We start from the raw sequence: 27445 nt of genomic DNA on the forward strand, positions 1-27445 counted from the left end.
GTGAGTTTGACACCCCTGGTCTAATCCCTTAATTACCACATGCACATAAACACAGTAATTCGTGCAGAGTAAGTCTGTCCACAGGAAATCCTTTAAACCTTCGCTTTCTTAGTTTTTAAATATTTCTGTTATTCTAGAGGTGGGTTAGATTATATAAGGAATCTAGTCCTACAAGGTGTGGTAGGCTCTCTCACCTCCCTTTTACCTCCTTTGTAGGATTGGGCCCTAATGCGCTGTATTATTGCTGTTCTACCTCTTGAGCATTCTTTGTCTTACAACTAGATTATGCAAATAGAGTCTCTTGCTTGTAATTTAAAAGTATTTATGTAAGAAATAAACAAGAAAAATTCTAGAAAGTAACAAACTGAAAGTATGGATGTAATGTGTGGGTAGATTTTAGATTTCATTAATTTTTTTTTTGTTCCTGTTATTTTGCATCTTCATTTGGCAGGTCACAAAATATGCCAGGCCCAAAATTAATGTTTTTAAAGCAAGTCAATCTTTACACCCATAAGTTCAGCCTGAGTTCATAATGCTATGAACAATTAAACAGCTTTTTTTGTAATCAAATTCTGTATTTCTGTAAAGGAACCTCTTTCTTATTTATCACCTTGTATGCTGAGTTGACAATGTGTACAGTGAACTGTTACAGCTAGGTAATTTTATTAACCTTTAAAAAGTTTGAGGTTTCTAATACCATTAGCACTTGCCCAGATACAGCAGTGCATGGTGTACATCTGACTGGAGCTTGGCTTTTTGTTGCAGCAAAAACAAGAAAGATGAACTGTTCACAAAGCCCTGAGAGGAATAGAGGGAGGGGAGGATCTAATGAACCAATGTCCAGTTTTGTCCTGGAAGGTGACTCCATGCTGAGCTTCTTGTCTGTGGATGATGCCAGCTGCTCCTGCAGGCAAAGCCCCAGGAATTCTCCTACTTGCAGAAAGGGAGCGACAGCCTTTTAGGCATGGTAAAGAGAGCAAGTGCAGAATTAGCAGGGTTGGCTGAGAGGGTGCTGCAGTTCACTCTGGAACACTAGACCTTGTCAATGCTGCTCCTAAAGAGAGAGAAGCAGTTATCCTAGAGATAGCTGAGTTTTATTTTTGTCTCTGTCAGCAGCCTGTTAACATGCCTCACTGAAAGAATGGGTGTTGGGAACACATTCTCACTCTACTCCCTGCCCCCCAGCCAAATACTTTTTCCTGTAACAATAAGTGTGGTAATGTAAGCAGAGTAGGTAGCATGCTGCTAGGCTGGAGTGATTGAAAGGTTTAAACTTTTCCTTTTGTAAAATAACTAGCAAGGCATCAAAAAGAGATGTTTACAGCCTTTTCAGTATTTTTTCACCAACACCTTTCAACTAGAGCCTCTGTTTCTGTTTTCTTCTCTCAAACGTGGAATGGGGAGGGTTGTCAAGCAATCCTCTTCCATAAGGTCTGGTGCCCATCGTTGCTAGAGTCAGACACTACCTTTGGTTAAATTTGGATTTGTTTTCCAAAACTGGATTGAGATAGAGGAGGAAAATAGAGTTGATCAAATTTCTTCACATTTTATCGCTTGCATGATTTCCACCAGTCTGTTTCTACTCCATCTGGTATTAACCAGCATGTCACCTTAATGTTTAATCTCTTGATACTCTGAAAGCAATTTTTTACTATATTTGTATTTTAATCCATGGTTACTACTAAATGGGGAGCATTGGATGACTGCTTTAGGTACTCGGCTACTATGTAGATGAAGGAGACATTGAAATTCCTACAGCATCCTGTGTTTCCCCACACAGGTACTTCTAAACTAGCATTAACATTTATAAAATTATTTGGAATCCATCAGCAACAGATGTAGAATTGCAGACCAGGGAACGAGGTATTGTATTGGCTTTATAGTAGGGCTGTCAGTTAATCCCAGTTAACCCAAAAACAAATTAACGCGTTAATCACGCATGTCGTTTTGACCAGTGGAGCAGACCAGATCTAGACCAGCCAGAACCCATGTGCGCAGCCCCGACCCTGGCCATGCCTGTTCCACTCACCTGCCCGTGCTGAGCAGTGGCAGCAGCTGGGCAGAAACTGCTACTTGGCACAGGGGAAAAGTGCCCTTACTGCTGCTGGGCCCTTCTTGCTGCAGCCGCCCAGATCCAGCACCTGGGCTGCCCTGTGGCTCCTCTCCGCTGCCTCTGGGCCATCCAGCGGGGCAGCAGTAGCAGTGCAGAGGAGACACAGGGCAGCCCAGGCAAGGGCTCCAGGCCACCCAACAAGAAGGGCCCCACAGCAGTGAGGGGGAGGGGCCGTTTTTCCTCTGCACTGAACAGCAGCGTCTCCCTGGCCTCTGCTCAGCATGGGTAAGTAAGTCCGCAGCAGGTGCAGGGTGGGCCAGGAGGCGGGTCTGTTCGCACAGATTCCAGCTGGCCCACTGCAGCCACAGTGAGTCTGGGGCGGGCCAGGGGCAGGGCTGGGGCTGTAACTGTGCGCTGCTGGTGGTGGCGGTGAGGAAAAGCCACAGGGTGCACAGGCTCCAGGCTGTTGGGTAGGGGATGCTGACTATTGCTTGACTGTGCGATTAAAATTACAGTTAATTGTGACTATTTATTTTTATCTCACAAGTAATTGCGATTACATTTTTTAATAATTTGTCAGCCCTAAATTATAGTATAAATGTTCTCCTTGCATCTGGTTTAAAATTAAAGGAGAGAGATTTTGGGGGTGATTATTTTTAGACCTGTCTGTTGGACAGCTTCTTGTACATGCATCTTAGTTCAAACCAAATATTTTTAAAAGTTACTTCCTAAAAATAGAGTTCAGCGTCTGCCTGAAACCTAGATCAACCTTTAAACAAAGAGCATGTGCTTTGTGTGTTGAGCTCTGAATCTGATCAAACTCTTTCATCTATTTCTCAGAATGGGTCACATTTTTTTAAAAATAACTTACAGGAAAATGTAAAAGAACATGTTAAAAGCATAGCAAACAGCTGGGATTTCAAGAACTACTATCTCAATTTAAAAGTTGATTTTAAAAAAGTTAAATTATAAAGCATTAAAGGAAAACAAAATTCGATGGTTGCACTGACAGAATATTCCAGATCTAAAATTTCAACACTGGCCTCTTTAGGCTATAAGGAATCTTTTTTTACAACCTGGATTCCTTTCCCTGTAGAGGAAATAAAAGATGTCAGCTGTTATGTGATGGGTCCTATCTCGGATAGAGCACAAGTCTGATGAGGGAAATTCCATATGTAATTCTGTTCCTCTCTTGATTGACATGATAAGATGTGCTCTGTACTTCTCTAGTTAAATTTTACATTTGTTAAGTACCTTACCAGCTGACTGACTGGATAACAGATTCTGCATGTATTATTTTGCCTAAAAAGGACGCTTTAAACCATGGAGTAAATTTTTCCATGTTGTTATGTTGAGCTGGACAACATGTTAAAATGCGTATGTATTTGTTTCTGCAGCTTGTTACTAAGCTTCACGTATGGGAATCTGCCTGAGAAAACTGGAAATAATACCTTTTCATTCTACAGATCTAAACCTGCAGACCGTAGTGACAAAAGGGTTTTTTACAGGTTTTATCTTCTTTCCCCTCCTGTTAGCACCAGAGACCAACAGAATTAAGAGAATAAGTTGGATTTGACTCTTTTTTTTGTTTTCAATAGAATGGGTGACAAAGGCCTAGTTTACATTTTCATATTTTGCTCACAATAAAGTTACAGCAGGAGGGGAATATGGAATTACCCCTACCGGCTAACATTGTTGTGCCAGTAGAAATCCTAGTGTAATTGGAGTTATACCTGCAAAAAAACTGCTGACCAAGATAGCTCATTTGATTATTGGAACTCTTCTGCCAGTAAAGGCTGTCTCTCCACCATGAAGGATTTGCTGATACAGGTGTACCGGTAACCCCATCTAGTGTGGAAAAGGCCTAAGTTTCACTTAGTATTCTCAGTGCAACCAAGGGCATAATTTTAACCTGGAGGACATTAATCACTGGTGAAGTTACACAAACAGGAGAGTTCCCAGCTGGAGTTTCAAAACCCAGAGTAAGTGTGCAGAATAAATATTTTGTAAATTGGGCACATTTGAGTTGGAAGCTGAATCATGGGGCTTCTTCCCACTCCTGTTTTTAATTGGGCTGTAAGGGATGTTAACTGTCATGATCCTAAACTGTAGCATGGGCAAAGAAACAAATATTCCTAACATTAAATGTGACTAGAAGCAAGTGGTTTTCCCTTGTCCATACTAGTGCAGGGCTGTCCATCTAGCAGCCCAGGGACTGCATGCAGTCTGCAAGAGGTTAAGTTGCAGCCCCTAGGCTCCTGCTTGGCCACTGCTCCCTGCTTCACTGTGGTTGCAGCAGGAACTGGAGCCTCCAGGCTTCCCCTCCCTGCCCTGGCTTCTGCTTCTTGCTCTCCCTCAACACCCCCCTACCCCACCCCCCCATCAGGGGACAGGGCAATGCAGAACAGCACAGGGAGCTGTAGATGAGTGTGGCCTGTGTGATACAGTATTGGGAGTGGGGGGGCAGAGAGGCTTGCAGTGCAATAGTTGGGGGGAAGGAGGTGGCAGCAGGGAGGGTGTTTGCATGGTGTGGGGCCCATTACTCACCCTGACAACACATGAGAAAGCAGCCCCTGCTGGTATGGCCTGCAGGGCATTTGGCCCCCAGCCACTTAGAAGTTGGACAGCCCTGCTATAGTATGATTTGGTTAGTCAGCACATTACAATGCAGTTCATAACTGTAGTTTTCTACTTGATCTTCTCAGGCCAGCCACAGCTCTGATGAAGCTCCAAGGTTGTGAATCTTAGTCCTAAATGATAGATGCATTCTGTCAACCAGGAGCGTGCATATTGTGCTTGTCAACTCATTCGATTACTTCCCCCAGACTGCCAGTGTCATGTGTCTTGCCCAGGTTAAGTCTCAGCTAACTCACCCTTATAAATTATGATTACAGAAAGCCCCTGGGTTCCACTACAATATCTGAGTCTAGAATATAAAACTGGGTGGTATCAGGATTACTGAACATGCTGAAATGCAAGTTTGCTCATTAAGTCTTGTTGTAGACATGTGCATACATGGAATAAGAAAGGAGAAAAGTAGTGCAACAGTTTGCCACACAAATCCTTTTCCTTTAAAATGAGGTAGGGTCTAGGGGAAGGAGAGTGTTTCGAAGTCCAAACATGTTAATTGTCATGTCTAGAAACATGCATAATCTCTACCCAAATCATGCCAATGTCGTTGATCACTGGAATTTGCCCAAAATGTTTTTACTGTCATTCAAGCTGGATAGCCATGTGCATGTGCTGACATTTCATTAATTGTTTTGTATAGAGTGATAACATTTTCAACAGTTCTTAGATGATCATTGAACTCTGTTAACTATGTTGATCTAATTTACAGAATGCCATTTTTAGACCTGCTACTACAGTAAAATTCATCAGACATCTAAATGTTCCATGGCTCTTAAAGTTTTTAGTCCACTAAGCAAGTGATTAGTATTATGACATATGACATACCGAAGTAAAAATCAGGTCCAGAGCTAATCAAGGGTAAATACAACTTTTTTTGCTTGCAGATTTAAAATGTCAGAAAAAACCCCCAAATAATACAAATATAAATGCTTTAGTAAAAAAAAAAAAAAAAAAAAAAAGAGGGAGGTAGTTGGCCATGTTAATCTCAAGTCAGGCAGAAGGCAGGGTAGATGTGCATCTTATGGACTGACTAAATCAGAGGTGCATAGCATAAGCTTCTGTAAGCAGCAAACTTGTGAAATCTTAGTAAAAGAAATTATTAAATAAGTAATTACATTGGTTTAATAAAATACCCAGTGCTTTTTTTAATGAAACCATACAAAATAACAAAGTCACTTGGAACCAATTTGACACATTTAGACAAAAAAATCCTCTACTGTCTTAACTTTTTCTGGTAGCCCAACAGATCTTGTTTTCCTATCCCAAAGATAGCATTATTAAGAGGATCTAAGTTATACAGCCAAAAACTATACACATTATTGTAACCCAGTGTTTTTTTATAGTTAATTTAACTCTACTGCCTCTGTTTTTTTATTGCAGCACAGGGTGGTGTCATTAGCTCTATGTCAACCTGTATGCACAGGGTAGCTGAGTTACAGCTGCTAGGGGAACCATAAATTTAAATGTCCTCTTCTAGTGCATGGATTAGGCAAAGGATGGGTGTTTAGTCAAAGGACCAGTGCTGAATGCCTTGGTTTTAAAGGACAGTAGCTGTCTATACCTGGATATATATGTCCCAGTATTTTGTTAATAAGTATAATTTTATAAAATACATTTCAGTCATGTAGGCTTTTCTCTGAAGGGAGGGTAATTTGGAATGGAAAGAGAGAAATAGCTTCTGCAACTTAGCTGGTAACCTACAGAGGTCTGTCCCTCTAACTTGTTCTTGGCCACACTTCTGCCAACTGCTGTGAAAATACTAGAAGAAGCAGAGGTAACATTCTGGGCTGTGCCTCTAAGAAGCATAACACTCCGTTTGCAGCCCACAGTGAATGAAAGCTTCAAGTGACTTCAAGTTGCATCTGTATTCTTCTGATTCTGAGCTGTTTTAGAACTTAGAGAGGGCCCCAGTCTAACTAAGAAAGAAATTAATGCAAAACACTCATTAAGCAGTTTACAGTTATGAAATAGGGAAACTAAAGAATTAACAATATGTACATAATGAAAAGAGCAGCTTTTTAAATAAAATATGATTTATATCCATCTTCTCAGGAGCATGAGAGACCATTCATTAGTTTCATATGCCAAATGTTAAGTAAAAATGACAAGATGAGGTTTGCCAAAGTGTGTTTTTAGAGACCTGATCACCTCTAAGATCAAGTAAAGTTCAAGTAATGCTATTTTAAAGCAATGCTTTTAAATTTGAAAAATGTCCTTACTTACATATTTAATTCCTTCCCCAAACCTTCAACAGTCTTTTCCCTTTTTTCATATAGATTCATGTGTAGATTTAAATTTAAAGTAATAATGCACTTGATATGAAAGAATGATAATGTACATCTGACGTGAACAGCTGAAGACGTGATGCTGTTCTAAATAGCTACATTTTTTCTTAAGTTACTTAAGCTAGTTATATTACTAGGGACCCATGTAAATTGTGGCAAAGCAAAGGATTTTTTGCAGCCTGCTCGCATCACACAGCCGATTTTGTAGGCATTTCACAGCTGTCCCACCCCTCGCCACTGATTGGCAGAGGGCACCTTCACTCAGTCTGTCCCTACCATTTTTTTTGCCCTGCCCCTCACTGCTGATTGGCAAGGGCACCTTCACACAGTATACACCATTACCACTTTTTTTGTTGTTGAAATTGCAGCCAGTGTTGGATTTCCCAACAATTATGGACAATGCTGTTTTTTGCAGTCTCTGCAAAAACTGCAACTTAGGTAGGTCTCTATATATTACATGCTGGAAGAGAAATGCTGCTGGTCTGTTAGAATGACACAGAAATTAACAGTTGACTTAAGTGCTGAGTGCTTATATTTTTGTTCTTGATCAATTTTTCTTAAATGTTTACAGGTGAATTAAAATTCAATTACATAAACGGGAAATCAGAATATTTTGAATTTGGTGCGATAGATAGATAGATAGATAGATAGATAGATAGATAGATAGATACTGGGTTTTAATATTAATTTATTAGAGATTTATGGCAGCTAAAGATGGAATCCTACAGACCTGAGCATCTAATCCCAAATTGATCCCAAAAAGCCCTGCTCAGCTACCACTTAATTGTGGAAGTGCCTTGCTACTTGGTCTTGTTCTGCCTGGAAGTATATTCATGTGCAGGTTCTCAACAGTATACCAGTTTGGCAGACACTTAGCCTGAGCCCAACCAGGATCTAGAAAGTAGACAGCGGAAAGAGCAGGTCCCTTGAGGTGCTTAATATAGTCATCTGTTTCCCAACACCTCTATCAAATGCTGACAGGGTAGAGCTTTTCAAGAAAAGAGAGAGTTCCCACCTTTTATAGATATAGCCTCATTCTTGGAGTCTTTGCCCAGGAAGTGAAAGATCTGGGTGCAATGCCCTCTTCTGCCTAAGCTTTTTTAAATCCCCATCTCCCACTTCTTTGGAAAGTGCTTTGACCACTAAACCATAAGGTATTTTGGCTCAAGGTACACTCCATCTTCCTGTGTGGTTATGCTGTTGTGCTGAAAGAACTCCCCAAGATTAACCGGGCCATAGACAGAAAACAAGAGTGAGCTTAACTAGTGTCAGGGTTAGGGCACTCACCAGTACAGTAGGTTCCTAGGTTCCAGTATTGTTTCTGTGTTTTATTCAATAACTTTTTAACATAAAGTAAGGAAACAGTCTTGGGATCAGGGACTGGAACTTGGGGCTCAGCTCAGCTCTGCTCTGTTCTGCTTAGCAAGTATCCTAGCCATTAGGCTGCAGTTATCTTCTTGTCCTCTGTGGGTCATTTAATCTTGTATATTTTGCAACATAGAGGAACAGCTTCAACAGTAGGTGTGGCAAGAATGCTGCCAATCACAAAATAGATAGCCTGGTTAGGAATGTGGGAAAATTAGATCCCCAAGGTCTGATACCTTGATAGATAAGTGCTCTTACCACTAACCTGTTGTATAAAGGTTCCCTCACCCCCTGCCCTCCACCACCACTGCTTCTCCCCATTTTAAGGGAAATGAGTAAGTCTTGCTCTATACTATTAAAGAATGGTTGTGGGAGCCAATCCTTAAGAGGTTTCAAGCAGCATAAGGAGTGGGCAACATTTTTGAGCAGAGTACCAAAAACATCCCAGCCTCAACTTGTAAGATGTTGGTGTGCCAGAGGAGCAGCAAAGGGCCTGATCCTTGTTGTGGCGGTGCATCTCAGGCCCCTTCCCCTCCATCTGCCCAGAAGCATGCATGCAACAGCCTCCATCAGTGAGCCAGTCTGGAGCTCCACAGACCTCAGTGCAGCAGCTTGCCACCTCCCTGCTGCCTACTGTGAGCAGCCAGGCTTCATACTCTGTCTGTCTCATTTAATGTGTGGAGCTAGATCAAAAGTTGATAAGCAGAAGGCAAATCAAGTACCAGGCAACAAGAAAAGAAACTTTAAAACCTTCCTTCTGGGAAGCTGGAATGTCAGGACCTTGTATCCTGGCGTGAATAACAATTTACAGATGATGGACAATGTCCAGAAGACCATACTGATTGATTGAGAGCTGCAAAAACTTAACATCAGCATTTCATCCTTGCAGGAGACAAGATTGGCCAATTTAGGCTCCATTCATGAGGCCTACTACACCTTCTTCTGGGAAGGCAGGAGCGCAAAAGATACTTGGATACATGGGGTTGAATTTGAAATCTGCAACAGGTTGGTCAAAACCATCGAGACCCCCCCCACTAGAACTTCAGATCACATCATCTCACTCTGACTACAGTCAGCTGATGGTTTTGTTAACATCATTAGTGCCTGTGCACCAACTTTACAGGCAAGTTCAGATGATAAAGATAATTTCTGTGATGCTTTGCACCAAGTCATTGAATGCTTACCATCAAACGAGAGGCTTCTTCTCCTAGGGGACAAGGGATGCAGATCACAACTCTTGTCCAACCTGCCTGGGACATCATGGCATCAGGAAAATGAATGAAAATGACCAAAGTTTTCTTGAATGCTGCACCTTAAACTACCTGTATATCACTAACACCTACTTTGTGGGCAGAGCCTCAAAAAGTATCATAAAGACACCTGTGATCTGGCCACTGGCATCAATTAGACTTCATGATCACCAGGAGGAAAAACCTTCCCAGTGTGCTACACACCCACACGTCTCACGGTACAGTTTGTGACACAGACCACTCCGTTATTGTCAGCAAAGTGAAATTAATACCAAAAAAACTGCATAAACTCAAACACAAGAGTCAGCCAAGAATTAATATACACACCACAAAAGTTCAAAGCAAGTGCCTCAACTTTCAAAGGACCTTTGAGCTAGCTATGTCTATGAAAGCAACACCTGCAAATACTGCCGGAACTTGGAGTGAGCTAAAAGCAGCCATCCAGGAAACAGCCACAGAAGTATTTAGGAAAAATAAATAAAGAGTGGTTCGAGGCACACTCAGAAGAGATACTACCACTTGTTGAGGCCAAGAATGCAGCCTATCTGAAACACAATCAGAATCCAACAGAAAATTCCAAGGCTAAGCTGAAGCATGCCAGGGCAATGGTTCAGAAAACAGCCAGACACTGTGCAAACCAGTACTGGACTGACCTATGTCAAGAGATGCAGTTTGCCTCAGACATAGGAAACCTGTGAGTTGTGTGATGGCCTAAAGAAAGCCTTTGGCCCAACTGTCATTAAAGTCGTCATCATTGATAAGATCAAGCAGATGTCACGCTGGGTCGAACATTATGAGCTTTATTCCCATGAAACAGACATTTCAGAAGATGTACTGGATCAACTTCCAACTCTAAGTATACTGGCACAGCTAGACAGAGACTACAGCTGAAGAACTTAGCAAGGCCATAGACTCTCTAGCAAGTGGAAAAGCACCAGGGAAGGATGACATGCCAGGTGAGATTCTCAAATAGGAGAAGGCTAGCTTGCTACCCCATCTTCATTAATGCTTAGTGTGCTGCTGGAAGGATGGTTATGTACTCCAGGACATGTGATGCAAGCATCATCACTCTCTACAAGAACAAGGGAGATGAGGGTGACTGTAACAGCTATAGGGGCATTTCTCTCCTCAGTATCACAGGCAAGGCTTTTTCCAGTCATCCTGAAATGCTTGCAACAACTTGCTGACCATGTCTATCCAGAATCACAGTGTGGATTCAGAGCAGGGATATCAACAGTGAACATGTTATTCTCCTTACACCAACTGCAAGACAAATGCAGAATAAAGTAAGCCACTGTAATTAGCATTTGTTGACCTGACAAAAGCCTTTGACATTGTTAGCAGAACAGGTTTGTTCAAGATCCTGGTAAAAATTGGATTTCCCCCCCCCACACACACACACACTACTCAGGATGATCTGTTCTTTCCGTGAAAGCATGCAGGCCCCAGTTCAATGTGATGTTTCAACTTCTGACAGGTTTGAGATAAACAGTGGAGTGAAGCAGGATTGTGTTCAGGCACCCACACTCTTTGGGATCTTTTTTATGCTGCTCAGCTGTGTTTTTGATAGCTTGAAGGAAGACATATACCTTCACACAAGATCAGATGCCAAACTAAATGTGCATATTGGAAAGGCTGCTACCACTTTCATTAAGCTCTTCAGATGTGTCTGGAACAATACAAAACTTAAAATCAAAACTAAGCTGCTTGTGTACAAAGCTGCATCTTCAGTGTCCTAATGTGTAGCAGTGAGACATGATCAACATATGCATATCAAGAAAAGAAGCTGAACAGCTTCCACCCAGCCTGTCAGTGGTGCATCCTTGACATCAAGTGGCAAGACAGAACAACCAACACAGAGGTCATTGCCAAAACAACCTGCCAACCATCAGTGCACTACTTAAACAGCGGTGCGTAAACTGGCTTACCCATCTCCACAGGATGGAAGATAGGTGCATCCTGAAAGACCTCCTATATGGGCAAATTGCAGGTGGAAAGAGAAGAGTAGGGCACCCAAAACTGTACTTCAAAGATGTCTGCAAGCAGGACATGAAGGCTTTTGGAATCAACCCAAATCTTTGAGAGGGCATAGCAGGAAACAGGACAAAGTGGGCAATTATGGAGTACAACATCACGATGAGAAATGATTACTCAAATTACAGTAAATGTGACTGAAGCAGCCAGCCTGTCAGTACAGTAGCCCCTAATGCTATGTATACCTATGACTACTGTGGCAGTACCTGCAAGTCTGACATCAGTCTATACAGACACAAGAGAAAATGCACCACCCATTAGTAGGATAGCTGCAAGATCCGCTGTCACTCACTGATGAACAGATGCTATCTAGCCCTAGAGGCACCTAAACCCAAACCCTGCTTGACGTGAAAGTTCTGTAGATACCTACATTTCTGCTTGTGCATATGCCCATGACTGCAGCTTCGTGTCCAGCTCCTGCATAAATCCAAGTGGGATTCAGAAACTAGGCAGGGCCCTTAAGCAGAAAGGAATGTAAGCTTTATGGGGCCAGAAGAGTGATTTTTAAGAGGGAAATCTCTACAGCCTATATCAATGAGCACACTAGCCTTGGAGGCAGGGACCTGAATTCCAATTTTTGTTTCCAAAACTGTTTCTGTTTTCATCCAGGGTCTGTTTTAATATAAAATATATAAGCCAACCTTGGAGCAAAGACTAGAATTCAGGACCCCTCACCACCCTGCCTTCTACCATAGTTCCCTCATCAGTAGGCTACAGAGTCATCTTTCTTCTTGTTTACTCTCTCACCTCCTCTTCCCACGGCCTTTAAAACATGGTAGCAAGTCCTGGTCAATCCTTTCAAAGAATATATGTAGTCACATACCTTTCAGGGAAAGGATTTTAGGCTTGATATCCTAATAAGTGTATGAAAGCTTGTGCTTATAGTCCAGTCTTCTATGCTGAAGTTCCAGAGAGAACCACAGCCCTGTGTTCAGCATTTCTAAATGTCTACCTTTAGGCAGATTCCTGTTTCGTATGCAGGCTTTGTTGATCAACCTTTTGAGGCACCTAACTCTCACCATGCCCTGTACAGGGAAGATAGGGGCCTCACTCTAGGCTTAGGATGAGGTTTGGGGCCAGGCATCTATAAATCAAGCATTGATTTATGTATAGGCACTGAGGTGATCTTTCTAGATATAGCTCTTAAGATTATCACTGAAAAGAGAGATTAATGGAGCTCATTGATACCAATAAGAACTATGGATATGTGGCACTAGTGAAAATCAGGCCTGAGGAATTGAGCAGATTAATTTTGTTGCCCAAATGGGAAGAAGAAATGAGTGACGTTTTTAAAATATTTAGCAAGAGGTTTATTACTGCTAAATAAAGCACTATGTGAATTCGGCCAGTAACTACCCTCCTGGCTTACAATTTTCTCTGCTGTTCTAATGTTAGTTTTCTTGTGAGCAGAGCCTTCCGGGAAAAATTATAGACTTGATGACTGTAAGTCAGTTGTTAATATGCTCCTCCAGCTGTTCCTCTGTCCCCACTATTTCTCTGTGCTTCCTCAGATCACTTCTATGCTTCAACATTGATTTTGCTTTTACTCAAAGAAAGCCGGGAGGGAGTATCAAGTCAGCATAAGGTTGCATCAAGAAATGTATAAAGGGTTTCAGGCACAGTGGAAACCTGAGAAAGCACTAAAGATGTAGGGTTCTGTTGCACACACTATATGGCTCCAGGCTTTAAAAAAGTCTGAATCTTTATGGAGACCAAATGGGAAGTCTGTATGCTAGTGTGAGCATTGTCTGACATGTACACTGAAAGAAAGGATGCAGTGAAGTATTGTAATCTGTACCCTGGCTGGTTCCTGAATCATTCAGCTATATAATTACGTGACCTTTCATCTGCAGCTGACCTTCAGAGTGTAGCAGCATAGACTTCAGAACTGTATACTGAATTACACCAGGCTAAAGATTAATTAATGCCATGGCAGTCTGTCTTCTGAAAATGAATATCAGTGGGAGGGTTTTATTATTATTATTTCTACTCCAGGGCATTTGATGTGGAACTTCTTTACATTGCTCAGCGCTTGAAAATACCTATAGCAGAAGTTGCTGTCAACTGGACTGAAATTGAAGGCAAGTACATTTTTGACACTCTAGGTGTTGATGGGTGTGTAATCCAGAAAGGAATACCTGGGTATCATTCTTCTGTAAATCAAATACTTCACCCAGACTGAAGGGCAGAACCTTTTTCACTGAACTTTCTTCTTACATCTACACTGTTGCCTATGAAAGCTTATGCCTCTCTCAACCAGTTAGTCTCTTAAATTCTACCCTGCAACCATCCAGTTGTGAAGGAAGGCATGTAAAGCTGGCCAACTTCCCAGTAGGCCCCACCTCCAACCTTCTTTCCTTGCGATGGCTCCAAAGCTCTTGCTGTACCTCAGGCATCCCATTACACTTGGCTTCAGGTTTCTTATAATGCCTTTTTTTTTTTTTTTTGTGGGGAGGGAGCACTCTGTTATAAGCATTGGCTCCAGATTTTCCGTTCACCATGGAAAAACGCAGTAAACCTGGATTTTCTAATTTTAAGGAGAAGAACCTGAATTTTCTCCTTTAAAGGAGAAAAACGTGGAAAATGGTGTGTTTCCCCTTGCAGGCTGGCAGTTTTCCAGCCTGCAAGAGGCTGGAGGGAATGGAAAGAGGGCGGTCAGGCAGGGGTACCATATGCATGTGCATACATGCAAATGGCCCACAAGTAAATCTGGGGGTGAGGAGGGGTGGAATTGAGGCCCCAAGAGGGAGGGAGGAAGGGAGGCAGGGCTGGGGCTGCTGCCCAGCCAGGGTGGTCCATGGGGCTTGCGACCTGAGGTCATATGTGGCCGCAGGGCCTGGACAAGGAGTGGGATGGGGTTGGGGGTGGCAGCGATGAGGGAGAGGTTGTCTCCCTGCCACTGCATAGACTCCCGGGAGAGGCATGATGGACATGTGCCCCCTAGTTTTGTGCTCAGGCAAGGATGGGGCCAGGGTGCCGCCTGCAGGCTCAGGCTCCCTGCCCTGCTGTCCTCCCCCTGGGGTCTCTGCAGCCCAGTGGGTGGGACCCAGCACAGAAGGGCAGAGTGGAGCAGGGAAGTTCAGTGCTGCCGCCGCAAACCCCACAGCACCACACTGCCCGCCCAACGGCAGCGGGCATGGCAGCATGGAGTTTTGCCCCCTAGTGCTGCCAGGCAGGTAGGGGGCCACCTCACTATGGCAGTGCGGAGTTCCCAGTGGTGCCACAAGCCTCCCCGCCTGGCCCTCCTCTGCGCTGTGCTGGGTCTTGCCCACCAGGCTGTAGAAGCCCTGGGAGAGGGCAGCAGGGCAGAGAGCGTGAACCCGTAGTGGGCAGCCTGCACCTGCCCTTCCACGGGCTCTGCTCTGATTGTTCCACCTGTGGGGGAGAGGGAGCCAGGCTCCATGCTTTGCTCTGCCACAGCAGCTGCTGCCTTCCACGGGCAGCAGCTGGGGCTTGGGGGCTGCTGCTGGGGGGACAGGGGGCTGCAGACCCAGGTTCCTGGCCCGTAGCCCTGGTGGCTGGGGACCCCCTCCAGCGCTGCTGGGGGGGCTGTGGGTGTTGAGTGAAGGGCACCAGCAGGGCCGGGGAGCTATAGGTGGGGAGTGAGGGACACCAGCATGGTTGGGAGGTTGTGACTTGGGAGTAAGGGTCCTGGACCTGAATCCTGGTGAGTGAAGAGGGCAGGGGGAGCTCTGATTTTCCACGATAAACCCAAAATCAAATGCCGAATTTTATATGCATTTAGAATTTATTTTATTATAGTGATTGAGACAATGGTAGGCTTCCAAAATTGCTTTAAAATTGTAAATATATCAATAAAACATTGTGTTCAACAAAACCTGTATCTATAATGGCGTTTCATTTTAATTGAAGATTTTGGGTTTTTTATCAAAGGAAACCAGAATCACTGCTTCTGAGACACTAAGCTCATTTTACCTAGCATGACTTCCATCCCTACTGAGGAAGCTTTAGTTAAACTTGGAATTTAACATACTTAGACACTAATGGGTTTGTAATAGTGCTCCTAAAACAGAGATATTAAGCCACGTAAGTCTGAAATCAGGCAGCAGGCAGGCTAGAGTGGCACCTTAGAGATTAATTAATTCAGACAGGCATGTGTTTTCATGGGTGACAGCCTACTTTGCCAGCTGCTATGAATGGCTGTCACCTACAAAACCTTATACCACTCCAAACAAGTTAGTCTCTAAAGTTCTTGAGAAAGATATGCACGCACTGTCTTTCCTGAGGTACTTGGACACATTCTTACAATTACTGTTGATCAGTTTTCAGGTGTATTTGCTGGAAAAAAGTTTGATCTCTGAGTCAACAGTGAGATTGCATACATACTTTACTATACCTTCGATTGAGTTACTCTGCTATTTCTGACCTAAAATTGTGCCCTGCTCTTGCTATAATTGCAAATATAAATTAAATATAATGAAGCACTAATTTTTCCACTAAAGTTTTTTTATTGAAACTAAGATCTAAATCATACTGAATAAGCTGAGAATGGTCACAACTATTTCAATGCTATGTTGTCAGTGCTAACTTTTATGCTTTTTACTATTATTATTGTGTCTCTGATTTTTCTCTTTCATTTATCATAGGTTCTAAGCTGGTTCCCTTTTGGAGCTGGCTGCAGATGGGCAGGGATCTTCTTTTTATACGACTACGATATTTGACTGGTGCCTGGCAGCTTGAAACAAGGAAATATAATTAAGTTATATACATTCTCCAAATGCATTATAATGCGTAATGGAACGTGAAAGTGGTTTCAATGAAGTGAAATGTTGAGGAAAGCTGAGGTAACTCTTCATTGCTCTTATGTACTGCATTTTTATAATATTTTATAACATTGCCAACACTAGCAAGTTTCTGAGCTGTTCTGAAAGAAAGGACGTCTTCAAAAAGAAGAGTTTTTGCATCTTGGCATCAGTTGCCTTTTATTAGCAGCTTTAAATTTCTTATGTTAACTCACCCAAATAAAGAGACAATCATCTCATTGTACATGTAGAATTCCTATTACTGCAATGGAATTGCACACACATTGAAAGGACCATATCCTATGAAGTGCAATGTACTATCATGTCTGTTTTGGATGACCAAAGCCAAATATTTCTGTTGTAGCTGAAAATACATAGATGAGTGCCAACTGGGAACAGATAAGAATGATATTATATGTATTTAGTTTAATCATGGTTGCTACTATAAAAGTAATGTGCTTAAAGCAGTTTCAAAAACTATTGGCAACCTTCTGACATTCCAGTTGTTCTTGTCTGCAATATAAATAGTTTGTCCGAGCTCTTAGTTCATATTGTCTCCACTGACTGTAGAAGTCCCAAAAGAAAGCATGATTCATTTTAAAATGTTGTCTCATTCATTTGATTTGTCCTTTCAGACAGATACTGTGAGTACTGAAACTTTCACCTGTGGTAGCAAGGATAGGGAAAAGTAGTTTTGGGTGTAAAAGAATGATATCTAGGGTTAGAGAGGACTGTACATTGTGTGGTCACCTTTTTGTTATGAATTTCCAACTAGGTTTATAAAGACCTTTTAGAGGTAGGTTTTCTACTGATAAAATGCCTTAACCTCTCTTGGAACATAACTTTAAAGTGGAGCTGCCAAACACATTCATTTGAAAATTGTAGTAATTTCTCTACTTTGGAAAAATCTATTGAGCATAAACTTGTTTAAAGCAAAGAAAATGGGAGTACATAATTATACCCACAACTATTTTTAAGCTATACTCTGTCTTTTCTCCCTTTATAAAGTGTTATACTATTTGGTGGTTCTGTTTCTGTTAGAGTTACCTCAGTTTTCTGTACGGTGAAGCAGAAATTAAATGAATTCTTAATAAATGCATTCAGTTTTACTTTGGAGTCTTCATGTTCTTTGGTATTCTGTGCATCTCTGGCACTTCTGGAAAAACATGATGTAACTGGTTGTTGCAGTAATTGGAATACAGAAGTAGCTGCTTGGTTCTGGTAAGTGACTGTTGTAGGTAGCACTGGTATCATTGCCTACCTGTTACTAAGTCGTGAAAGGATGCAGCTGAACCGTGTGCATGCCATTCCCCCAGAGCAGGTGAGCATTTCCTGATTTATAGCTAAAGGCTGAGTGCTAGAAGTGGGAGCAGGAAGTCTGCATCTCATGTTTCCAGTGATCTGCAGGCAGCATAGAGAAGGACAATATCTGATTGCTAATACCATATTTGCTCAAATACAAGATGAGGGGTTTTTTTCTCCCATCAGCATGGGGAGGAAAGCCCCTCATCTTACATTTGCATATAAGGAAACCTCATTAAAAACATTGTTTACCATTAAAGTGTTGCCAAAAGCAGCATGTGCTCAGTAATGGAAACCAACTATGAAGTTGATTAAATGCAACCAATACTGAGCATGACTGTAAAGCATGTGGCCCACATGTTGATGGCATCCTTTTTTGTGTGGCCTTTAAAAAGCAAACAAAAAAAAACCCAGGCAGGTGTTCCCCCAGGAGAGAACAAGCACCGGGCCTGGAAGTACTTGCAATACTAGACTGACACCCAGAGAGGCCAGAGCAAGCTCCAACACCCTTCCCTGATGTCAAAAATGCTGATGGGAACCTTTTTGGTCCTTAAAAAAATGCGTCGGTGTTCCCTACGCTGGGTCTAGAGGTACTGCAATACCAGGCCAGCACCAGGAGGGCCAGAACCAGCCCTGACATCTTCCCCTTCATGCCAAAAATGATCTTAGCCAAAAGGCAGAGATACTGATGGGAACCTAATTTTTTTGTATTCAAGGGCAAATTAGCCAAATCAGTTCCAAATTGTCTCGACTGGATAAAACTCAATCATTCAAACACCGTATGTGGCACTACAATCAGCAAGTATCCTCCACCCCAGACTTTTCAGCCTGAGGCTTCATATACTCCCAAATCTATTGGCAGGCATCATACATGCAGGCTGAAGCCTGGATGATTTGGGGTTTGGATGCCCCCAAGTCTCACTTACCCTTAGCCAATAGCCACAGGAGCAAGCTAAGATAGGTTAGTACAGCCTTTTTTTTTTTTTTAATTAAAATCTCTCTCTTCCCACATATATTTAGGTATATATGCATGCTCTATCATAGACTTTCATTGCACCTTTTCTTTTCCAAACCACCTTAATAAAACCACACACCCATTACAGTAACTGTACCCGTTCCCATGCATGCAGCCTATCTGAATAAAATACATGGTGTGTAGTGCCCATTAAGTATACTGCCCATTAAACGCAGTCCCCCACATTGCTGACTCTTTTTAATGTCATGGTGAGCTACTACATTGAATATATTTTTATTTCCTCTTCACTCCCACAGTGAGCTGTGCCTTTCTTTCCCATTTCCAGTGATTCCTGTTTCTTCACCAGCCTTAAATGTCTAGTAGATATCACCAAACGGGACCCCAAGCAATTTACCCAGTATTGCTCTGTCCCCTCTCTCAGCTTTTTACATATGTTTAGTGTAATTCCACCCTCCATGAGGTGAAGCCAGGTGAGGGTGCTGTGCACTTTACCTGCATATACATTTTTGGAGGATCCCATGGCTCATGACAAAAGCGCCTGGTTTTAATCTAATTATTAGGGGGTCATCTTATAATCAGGGTGATCTTGTACTCAAGCAAATATGGTATTAATATCAATATTTAGAGGATAAAAACCAGGCTGAGGGAAGGAAAGAAATAGGTTAGGACTGGAGGGAAAGGAGGAAAAATTTAAGACCTATCAGGGAAAGGAAGAGTCTTGAACTGGAAGCCAGATGGGGGCTTGCGACAGAAGCAGAGACACTGAAGGCACTGAGGTTGCATGAGGTGCTGGGGAGAATGGAGGAGACTTGAACTGTCTGACAACGGAGGGGTGGGGGGGACCAAAAGCAGGAGAAAGGAGAAGATAGCTAAGATTGTATAAGGAGCTTAGGGAAGAAGACATTTCAGAAATGGAGCAGTGGGGGAGTGGAGAGATTGGGACTGTGAAAAGCAGCCAAAGATAAGGAAAAGATGGAGCTTGGGCAGGAACATTTTGAAGGGGAATGGTGTAGAAGAAGTCAAGCTTGGGGGAAAAGGCAGACTTGAAGTCAGTGGTTTTCAATTGTTTTAGAGTCCCCATGGTGCCATGACGCCCTGGTTGAGAATCAGTGGTCTAAGTCAACTAAGTCTAAGTCAATCTAGTCTCTTTTTATGACCAGGTTACGAAACGCCTGGACACAGGAGGAGGGGTGGATGTCGTATACTTAGACTTCAGGAAGGCCTTCGATACGGTATCCCACCCCATACTGGTGAACAAGTTAAGAGGCTGTGACTTGGATGACTACACAGTGCGGTGGGTGGCAAATTGGCTAGAGGGTCGCACCCAGAGAGTCGTGGTGGATGGGTCGGTTTCGACCTGGAAGGGTGTGGGCAGTGGAGTCCCGCAGGGCTCGGTCCTTGGACTGATGCTCTTTAATGTCTTCATCAGCGACTTGGACGAGGGAGTGAAGTGTACTCTGTCCAAGTTTGCGGATGACACAAAGCTATGTGGAGAAGTGGACACGCCGGAGGGCAGGGAACAGCTGCAAGCAGACCTGGACAGGTTGGACAAGTGGGCAGAAAACAACAGAATGCAGTTCAACAAGGAGAAATGCAAAGTGCTGCACCTAGGGAGGAAAAATGTCCAGCACACCTATAGCCTAGGGAATGACCTGCGGGGTGGCACGGAAGTGGAAAGAGATCTTGGAGTCCTAGTGGACTCCAAGATGAACATGGTGACGAACATGGTGGCTTTGGCAGTGTGACGAAGCCATCAGAAAAGCCAATGGCACTTTATCGTGCATCAGCAGATGCATGACGAATAGGTCCAAGGAGGTGATACTTCCCCTCTATCGGGTGCTGGTCAGACCGCAGTTGGAGTACTGCGTGCAATTCTGGGCACCGCACTTCAAGAGGGATGCGGATAACCTGGAGAGGGTCCAGAGAAGGGCCACTCGTATCGTTAAGGGCTTGCAGACCAAGCCTACGAGGAGAGACTAGAGAAACTGGACCTTTTCAGCCTCTGCAAGAGAAGGTTGAGAGGCGACCTTGTGGCTGCCTATAAGTTCATCACAGGGGCACAGAAGGGAATTGGTGAGTTTTTATTCACCAAGGTGCCCCGGGGGTTACAAGAAATAATGGCCACAAGCTAGCAGAGAGCAGATTTAGATTGGACATTAGGAAGAACTTCTTCACAGTTCGAGTGGCCAAGGACTGGAACGGGCTCCCAAGGGAGCTCTTTCCTGCCTATACAGGGGGTCGGACTCGATGATCTATTGAGGTCCCTTCCGACCCTAACATCTATGAATCTATGACTCTATGAACTAGACACATTCCTCTAGCGCCTGGAATGGGTCCAAAGATTCTGAAATCTCAATACTGCTCTGCTTGCAACAGGTTTCTTTGAAACCCCTGGCAAAGTGTTTCTCATCTCCCTCTAGTGCTAGTACACACAGCAGATGAAAACCAGATGCTGTTATCAGTTCCTCCATTGAAGTGGCAGAGGTCCATAAAGTGCATCTGAAAGTTAAAGCCTGCTGATAGTGAGCCATGTGGGTGTCATTCTCATGCCAATCACTGGGGTTTTTTAGGTTTACCTTTTTAAAAACTGATGAAATCTTGCCCCAAAACCTAAATGGTCTGACCAGTGTTCAAGTTACAAAGTCATTCACTCAAAAGTTAAAAAAAAACAAGAACTGAGGTTGCCTCTTCAACCTTAATTTGGCATTTTTATGTGCATCTGTTACAATTATCTTTATATGATTGTGTGCACTGTTTTCCACAAGATTGCTGTTTGTTCACTGCATAGGTTTGATCTAGGGGTCAGTCAGAGTTGTATAACTGAAACTTTTGGTCTCTTAGACCTCTGCCTCTTGTTGCAGATGTTGCAAAGTGTAGCATGAACAGAATTCTTTCTTCTTTTGAAAGAAGAAAGATTATGGCTTCATGATTTAAAGCAATCAAATGATGCCCTGGGGAACCAGTCCGCCACAGTTCCAACATGACGCTGGGCAAGTCACTCACCCAAAATTTTTCAGATGTGGTGGCTGTGTTCCTCAGTTTATGCATGCCCAGCTTGAGATGCTGGAGTCTGGTTACAAAATTTGTGTGTGTTCACATCTGCTTTCAGCATAGCAAATGCTGTGTAATGCCAAGTATTCTGTAAACTCAGGGCATAGGTATTTCAAATTGTGCATCTAAAGCTAGAGCAGACGTTTGATCAAAATCCCTCTGCATTTATTCTCCATCTGTCAACTGGGGATAATAACCTCTCATTTTGCATGATATTTGTGGAAATAATTTGTTGTTTATAAAAGTGTAGCTGATATGGTGACGAGTGGCATGGAGGAGTCCATCTGGAAATCCATAATTCTGTTGTGAGAACAGAGTTTGAATAGTGTGCAGTAAACAAGGCATGAGGCCACGCATTGTACAGATGGGGATAAAGCAGACTATTAAATAGCTGCTCACTACATTATCATCAACCATTTTATGCGTTCAGTAAGGCAGAGGTCTGGAAAGAAAAAGTATGTGATTATATAATTATATTGTAACCTAAAAACACAAATGGACCTAAGTACCAAGGCATCAGAGTAAAATCCAGAGTCCTGAGTTAGCTATCTAGACTCCTACAGCCATGCATAAAATACTTCTGACCAGGTTGAGCTGATGTTGAAGATAAACAATAGGTAGTGTTGATAATGGAGTATGTCCAGGGCTCCAGAGACACCTAAGGCTTAGGGAGCCACCTCCCTTCACTCAAGAGTCACAACCACCATCTGGAGTTAGATGGTTAAGCACCTAAGTCCTTGATTTTAGAAACTATCCAGAGATCAGGTGGAAAAAAGAGCTACTCTCCTCCCTCCTTTTCCAGTAGCTGAATGGTTAGAGCACTCGCTCAGATGCAGGAGATGGGCTATGGGCCCTCCTCCATCTGTTTCAACAAACAAAACCCACCTCCAGGCTGCAGGCTGTTTTTCAGTTGGGGTGTGCCTAGATCTTCTGTCCATCAGTAAGATGTTTGATGGCACTGTCGAGAGATGCAAGTTGCTTGCCCTTCCAGAAGTGTTTGGCCCAATTTGACCTTTCATGGGCCCATGTTACTTCAGATGAGTGCATCCTAGATGTGGTAGCTAGTGGATATTTAGTTCAAGTTGCTACTCACTCACAGTGGCCCCCTGTTCCCATCCTTTTTTAGAGTCCTTTCTCGTGACAGTCTGCTGTGGGGAGAGACCCACTCCTTGCTTGCAATAAGAATTCCTTCATATATTAGAGGAAAGGGATTTTACAGCTGTTACTTCCTAATTCCAAAGAGAAAGGAAGGGCAGAGACCAATCTTGAACTTAAATCTCAGTACATTCATCTTCAAGTTCAACATGACCACTCTGGTGGGAATAGTACTGTCATTACAGCAGAGGGACTGGATTCCATTTCTTGATTTGCAGAACTCTTACTACAATGCTGTTACTCCTAATGGTAGTTCAGGACCACTACCAGTTCAATGTCCTACTCTTTGGTGTCTCTACTACTCTAACCCTAACCAAGCTCCTCTTGGTAGTTGCAATGCACCTCCAGAAGTAGGGGATTCTAGTTTACCCTGATCTCTACAAGTTGTTATTAAGATGCACCAATGCCAACAGTGTTAGAAAATCTTCAGAGCAGTGAACCTTTTCCATTCTCTGTGGTCCCTCCCACACATTACACTTAAGAAGTGATTAATCAATCACATTGTAGGTTGTGACCTGGCCACATGTTCAATCAATTAGAGGTGTGATAAAATGAGGAATAAGCCACAAAGGTATTCTACAAAAAAAAACACTTTGTGGATGGTTTCTGTCAATCATTAATTGAATTTGTGGCCAAGGTTGCCCCCATGGCTGGGAGCCCGAATTAGCTGATGGGACTCCCATCCATGGGAATGCACCATGCACCCTGGCAGGTGAGAGCCTGAAAGTCAGGCTTGGGAGCATGTGTACCCCACAGCTGGGAGCCCCATCAGCTGTGGGTGCTTGCTCCGTGCTGGTGCAGGGGAAGTCCAAGATCATGATCCCAGGCTTCACCTGCACCAGCAGTAAGGCATGATAAGATCTGATGTGTGATCCCACTATCACACCTCCTGCCATGCATGTGTGGCATGGCAGGAAGTGCAATTGTGTGAATTGTGCATGAGATTCCATCACGCCTTTACCTGCACATCTAGAGGGGGCCCATGGCTACTTGTCAATTACACAGTATGTCGTTAACTTGTGGAACTCTGCCACTGCAAAAACAACATACTGGGCTCAGTAGTCCTATAGTCTGATCCCATGTGGTGTTTTTATGTTAATCAGAACTGAAATTTAGTTCTAACACAGATCACTGAGCTTACCTGTGATCCATATCAACAAAGGCCTGCCTTCTGCAAAATGGCTTTCCAATCATAGAATTACAGAGCTTATTTTTGTACTGTCATTGTCTGGTGAGGAGAGTAGGGACTTTCTTATCCCTTCCTGAGCAGAGGGTATTCTGTACCTTTGTGACAGTACATGCAAGACTTCATCTCAGGGGTCTTCAGGCCTGGCGGCATATAATTTTTACCCCCGAGTGAAACTTGCTAGACGTTCCAATCACAGTACCCGAGTCAGTACTTTCCTCATGAATGAGGTGGAAGGACCTGGGCATTGCATCCAAGGCCATATCACCTGCACTTTCTCTCCCTTACGGCTGGCATGGCACCTCTCAGAGGGTCTGGGAAGTGCATTCAGTAGGTTTTTAAGTTCAGAGGCTCTGGCCTAAGTATGAAATGAAACTATTTTTCAACATGCTGACACTCAGAGCAGTACAGGAAACCTGAAAGCCTCCCTTTGCCATATTTCAGGTTGCCATGCCATAATCGTGATAAACACCACCACTGCAACATTTTACAGCAACATACAGGATGGTACCAGGCTTCTCCACCATTGCAGAAAGGCTGTCACCTTATGGCACTAGTGCCTAAGTCAACAAATGAATCTTTCTGTGCTATGATTGTTAAATCATAAGAATGTCACTGCAGGTTGCTTGGACACATTCATCTCCATAAATTGTGAATGGGAGATCAAAGATTTGGTAGTCATGGACATATCTGCAGGATGGGGGCCATCTATCCAGGCACCTGTTCAGGACAGGAAATGCCCCTCCTTGTTCCCTGGAGAGGAGTTCATTCCCACTTACCTCTCAGGTACATTGCTGATAAGGTGGTCCAGGGGCCTCACTGTATGTGTTCCTTCCATGCCTCTAATTCCATGAGCACTGCACAGAGTGAGGCAGAACCCAAGCCCTTCTCTTTATAATCCCCACATGTCTGAAATGTTGTGTATCAAGGTACTAGGCTGTCCTGTTCCTATCAGTGAAAGAATCCAGGATAGTGCTATTAGTTCCAGACCTGCTAACCTAGAAGGGAAGAAGGATTCTTCACCTGGGGGTCCATTCCCTGCATGTCAGCCTAGATTCTGGATGATCCACTCAAATAGAGCAAAAATGTCCAATCCAGGTCAGAGACATTCTCATTCAGATTAGAAAGGGCTATGCGAAGTTTATTTACCTGGCAAAACAGACCAGTTTTTTATCTTAGTGCCAGGCAAGGACTATTAACCCAGACAGGTCTACCATACCAGAAATACTGGTTTATCTATTGCACTTCAAGTACATTGATCTTGTCATCTTAGTTAAGGTTTGCCTGGCATCTGTCTCAGCCTTTTGCACATCAGTCAATGATCAGCAGTTATTTTCTCACTTGACAACCTTCAGATTCCATATCCCTGTCCCCTCCCACCCCCCAAGACTTTCCATGTAAATCTAGTTCCACAGTGGGACCAATTTTTAATTATACTAGCATGAGTAATGACAGGATCCTTTGAGCCCATGGTAGCCCGCTCTGTCTGACACCTTTTCATAAAAACAGTCTTTCTGGTAGTAATTACTTCAGTGAAAAACATTTTGGAATGTGTGCTGTAATAGCAGGTCCCCTTTATACTGCCTCCTTCTTAGATTAAGTGACTTTAAGGCTTTGCACAAAGCTTCTACCCAAGGTTGTCACAGATTTTGATTTGAAGCAGCAAAATAACTTGCTAGCGCCCTGTTCTTCAACTCCTGAAGCCTCGGTCTTCACAAGCAAAGACTTTGCCCCCCTCGCTAAATGCTGATACTGTTGGCATATTTCAGAGGACCAAACTGTTAAGGAATACAGCTCTTTGTATTAATGGGCTCTGGGTTCCCTGACCAGGTGTGGTCAAACTGGATCTCAAGATATAAAACTTAGTATGAGAGTGCTAAGGTCGATCTGCCACCATTGACAAGGATATTTTACCAACACACAGGCTACTTCGGTAGCATTGCAGTGTAGCACCCCCATGAGTAATATCTGCAAGGCAGTCACCTGGAGTTCCATCAACACCTTCAGAAAGCATTAAGCCATTCTGGAAGCCTTCAAGACAGATTTTCTGATGGGAAAAGTAGTCCCACAATCACTGTTCATGTAAGAGAACTTGAAGCCCCACCTACAAGTATGTGGACACTGCTTTCAAGTCACCCAGAGATCCACAGGAAAAGTGCTTTGGAGTCACCCAGAAGTGAGAATGTGTATGTGGACAATTACTCAAAGGAGAAAACAAAATTGCTTACCAATAACTAGTGTTCTTCAATATTTATTGTCCACTTACATGGAAATCCTCTCCTCCTTCCCCTCCTCTTCATATTCAAGACCAATACAGCTGAAAGGAAACTGAAGAGTATGAAGCGTGCACTTCCCATTATTCTTCTTGTGCAATTAGGACAAGGGACAAGACTGGAAAACACTGGTAAGGCAAAAGGGGCATGAGATAAAATGGCAGGTGTTAATATGTATGTGGATAATATGACTCAGCTTCAGTGACCAGCAAGTTAACTTTGTTTTATGTAGAAATACAGTTTAACAAAATACAACAATCTTTTGCAAAAAAGTTATCTATTTTTTTTTACCCGTTGTTACTCTATTTGAACACAGTCTAGAGTTAGGATAGAATCTCATTATCCTGCGCAGTCTATACATATTCCTAGTATAAGCCCAACTTCACAAGAAACCGTTTTGCCAGAATGTTTCATAATATCTTCTGGCACAGGGAGACTTCTTTCTATTTGTGAATATGACATGAGTGTGACAGAGAGAAAATCATCAGTAAATCTATCAATAATATTTTCTTAATGCCATTGGTAGCTCAGTTAAGAAATTTAGAATTTTGTTCAAGAATGTTCATTTGGAGAATTTTTGGAACAGAGTTCATTTAGAAACTGTTTGCTGTATTTTGCCTTAACTTCAGTTTGCCACTAGTGTGCTCTTCTGCAAAGAGCAGACAGGAATTGAAGCAGAAATGTTTCCTGTAATCTTTCTTATATTCCTTCCACATTATATTACACTTGCTAAATTATGTTCAATGTAGCTCAGCAGAAACAACATAAATTAAAAGGTCCTGTTATAAGTGAGAGCGATTGTTTATGGTAATTAAAAACAAAACTTCGCGAATAATTTTGATTTTTTTCTTGAGCTATATAACCCCTTATGCAGATATGCACTACATCTCAGGCCAGTTATTTTCAATGTAACTGCTTAAATTGCCCTGTATTCCCAATCCCAATAAAAAAAATTTTTTTTTTTTGGGTTGTTCTCCCGCCCTGGCGGGGGGTCGGGCTAGAAGATCTATTAGGTCCCTTCCGACCCTGAAACTATGAAACTATGAAACTATGAAATCTATTGTCTCAGTGATCTTGCAGCACAATTTAATGGCAGTGAACTTCAAAGCAAGTAATGAAAT

General features: G+C 42.8%; 1 protein-coding gene across 5 annotated transcripts in view; it reads left to right on the plus strand.

Moving 5' to 3' along the window:
- The window catches only part of ALG5 (ALG5, dolichyl-phosphate beta-glucosyltransferase), a 46610-nt gene extending 29386 nt beyond the window's left edge, over positions 1-17224 (plus strand). For 4 of the 5 annotated variants that reach the window (XM_025209787.1, XM_025209788.1, XM_025209790.1 and 1 more), the window contains 2 exons: positions 13614-13699; positions 16226-17224. In XM_025209787.1, coding sequence (XP_025065572.1) covers positions 13614-13699; positions 16226-16338 — 199 coding nt within the window. In that variant the 3' untranslated portion in view covers positions 16339-17224. Of the gene's footprint in view, positions 1-13613; positions 13701-16225 lie in introns of those variants that run through there. The other variant, XR_003095171.1, reaches the window with a different exon arrangement.
- Positions 17225-27445: the final 10221 nt, after the last annotated feature.

This window comes from Alligator sinensis, unplaced genomic scaffold (assembly GCF_000455745.1).
Source record: "Alligator sinensis unplaced genomic scaffold, ASM45574v1 scaffold413_1, whole genome shotgun sequence".
Lineage (NCBI taxonomy): Eukaryota > Metazoa > Chordata > Crocodylia > Alligatoridae > Alligator > Alligator sinensis.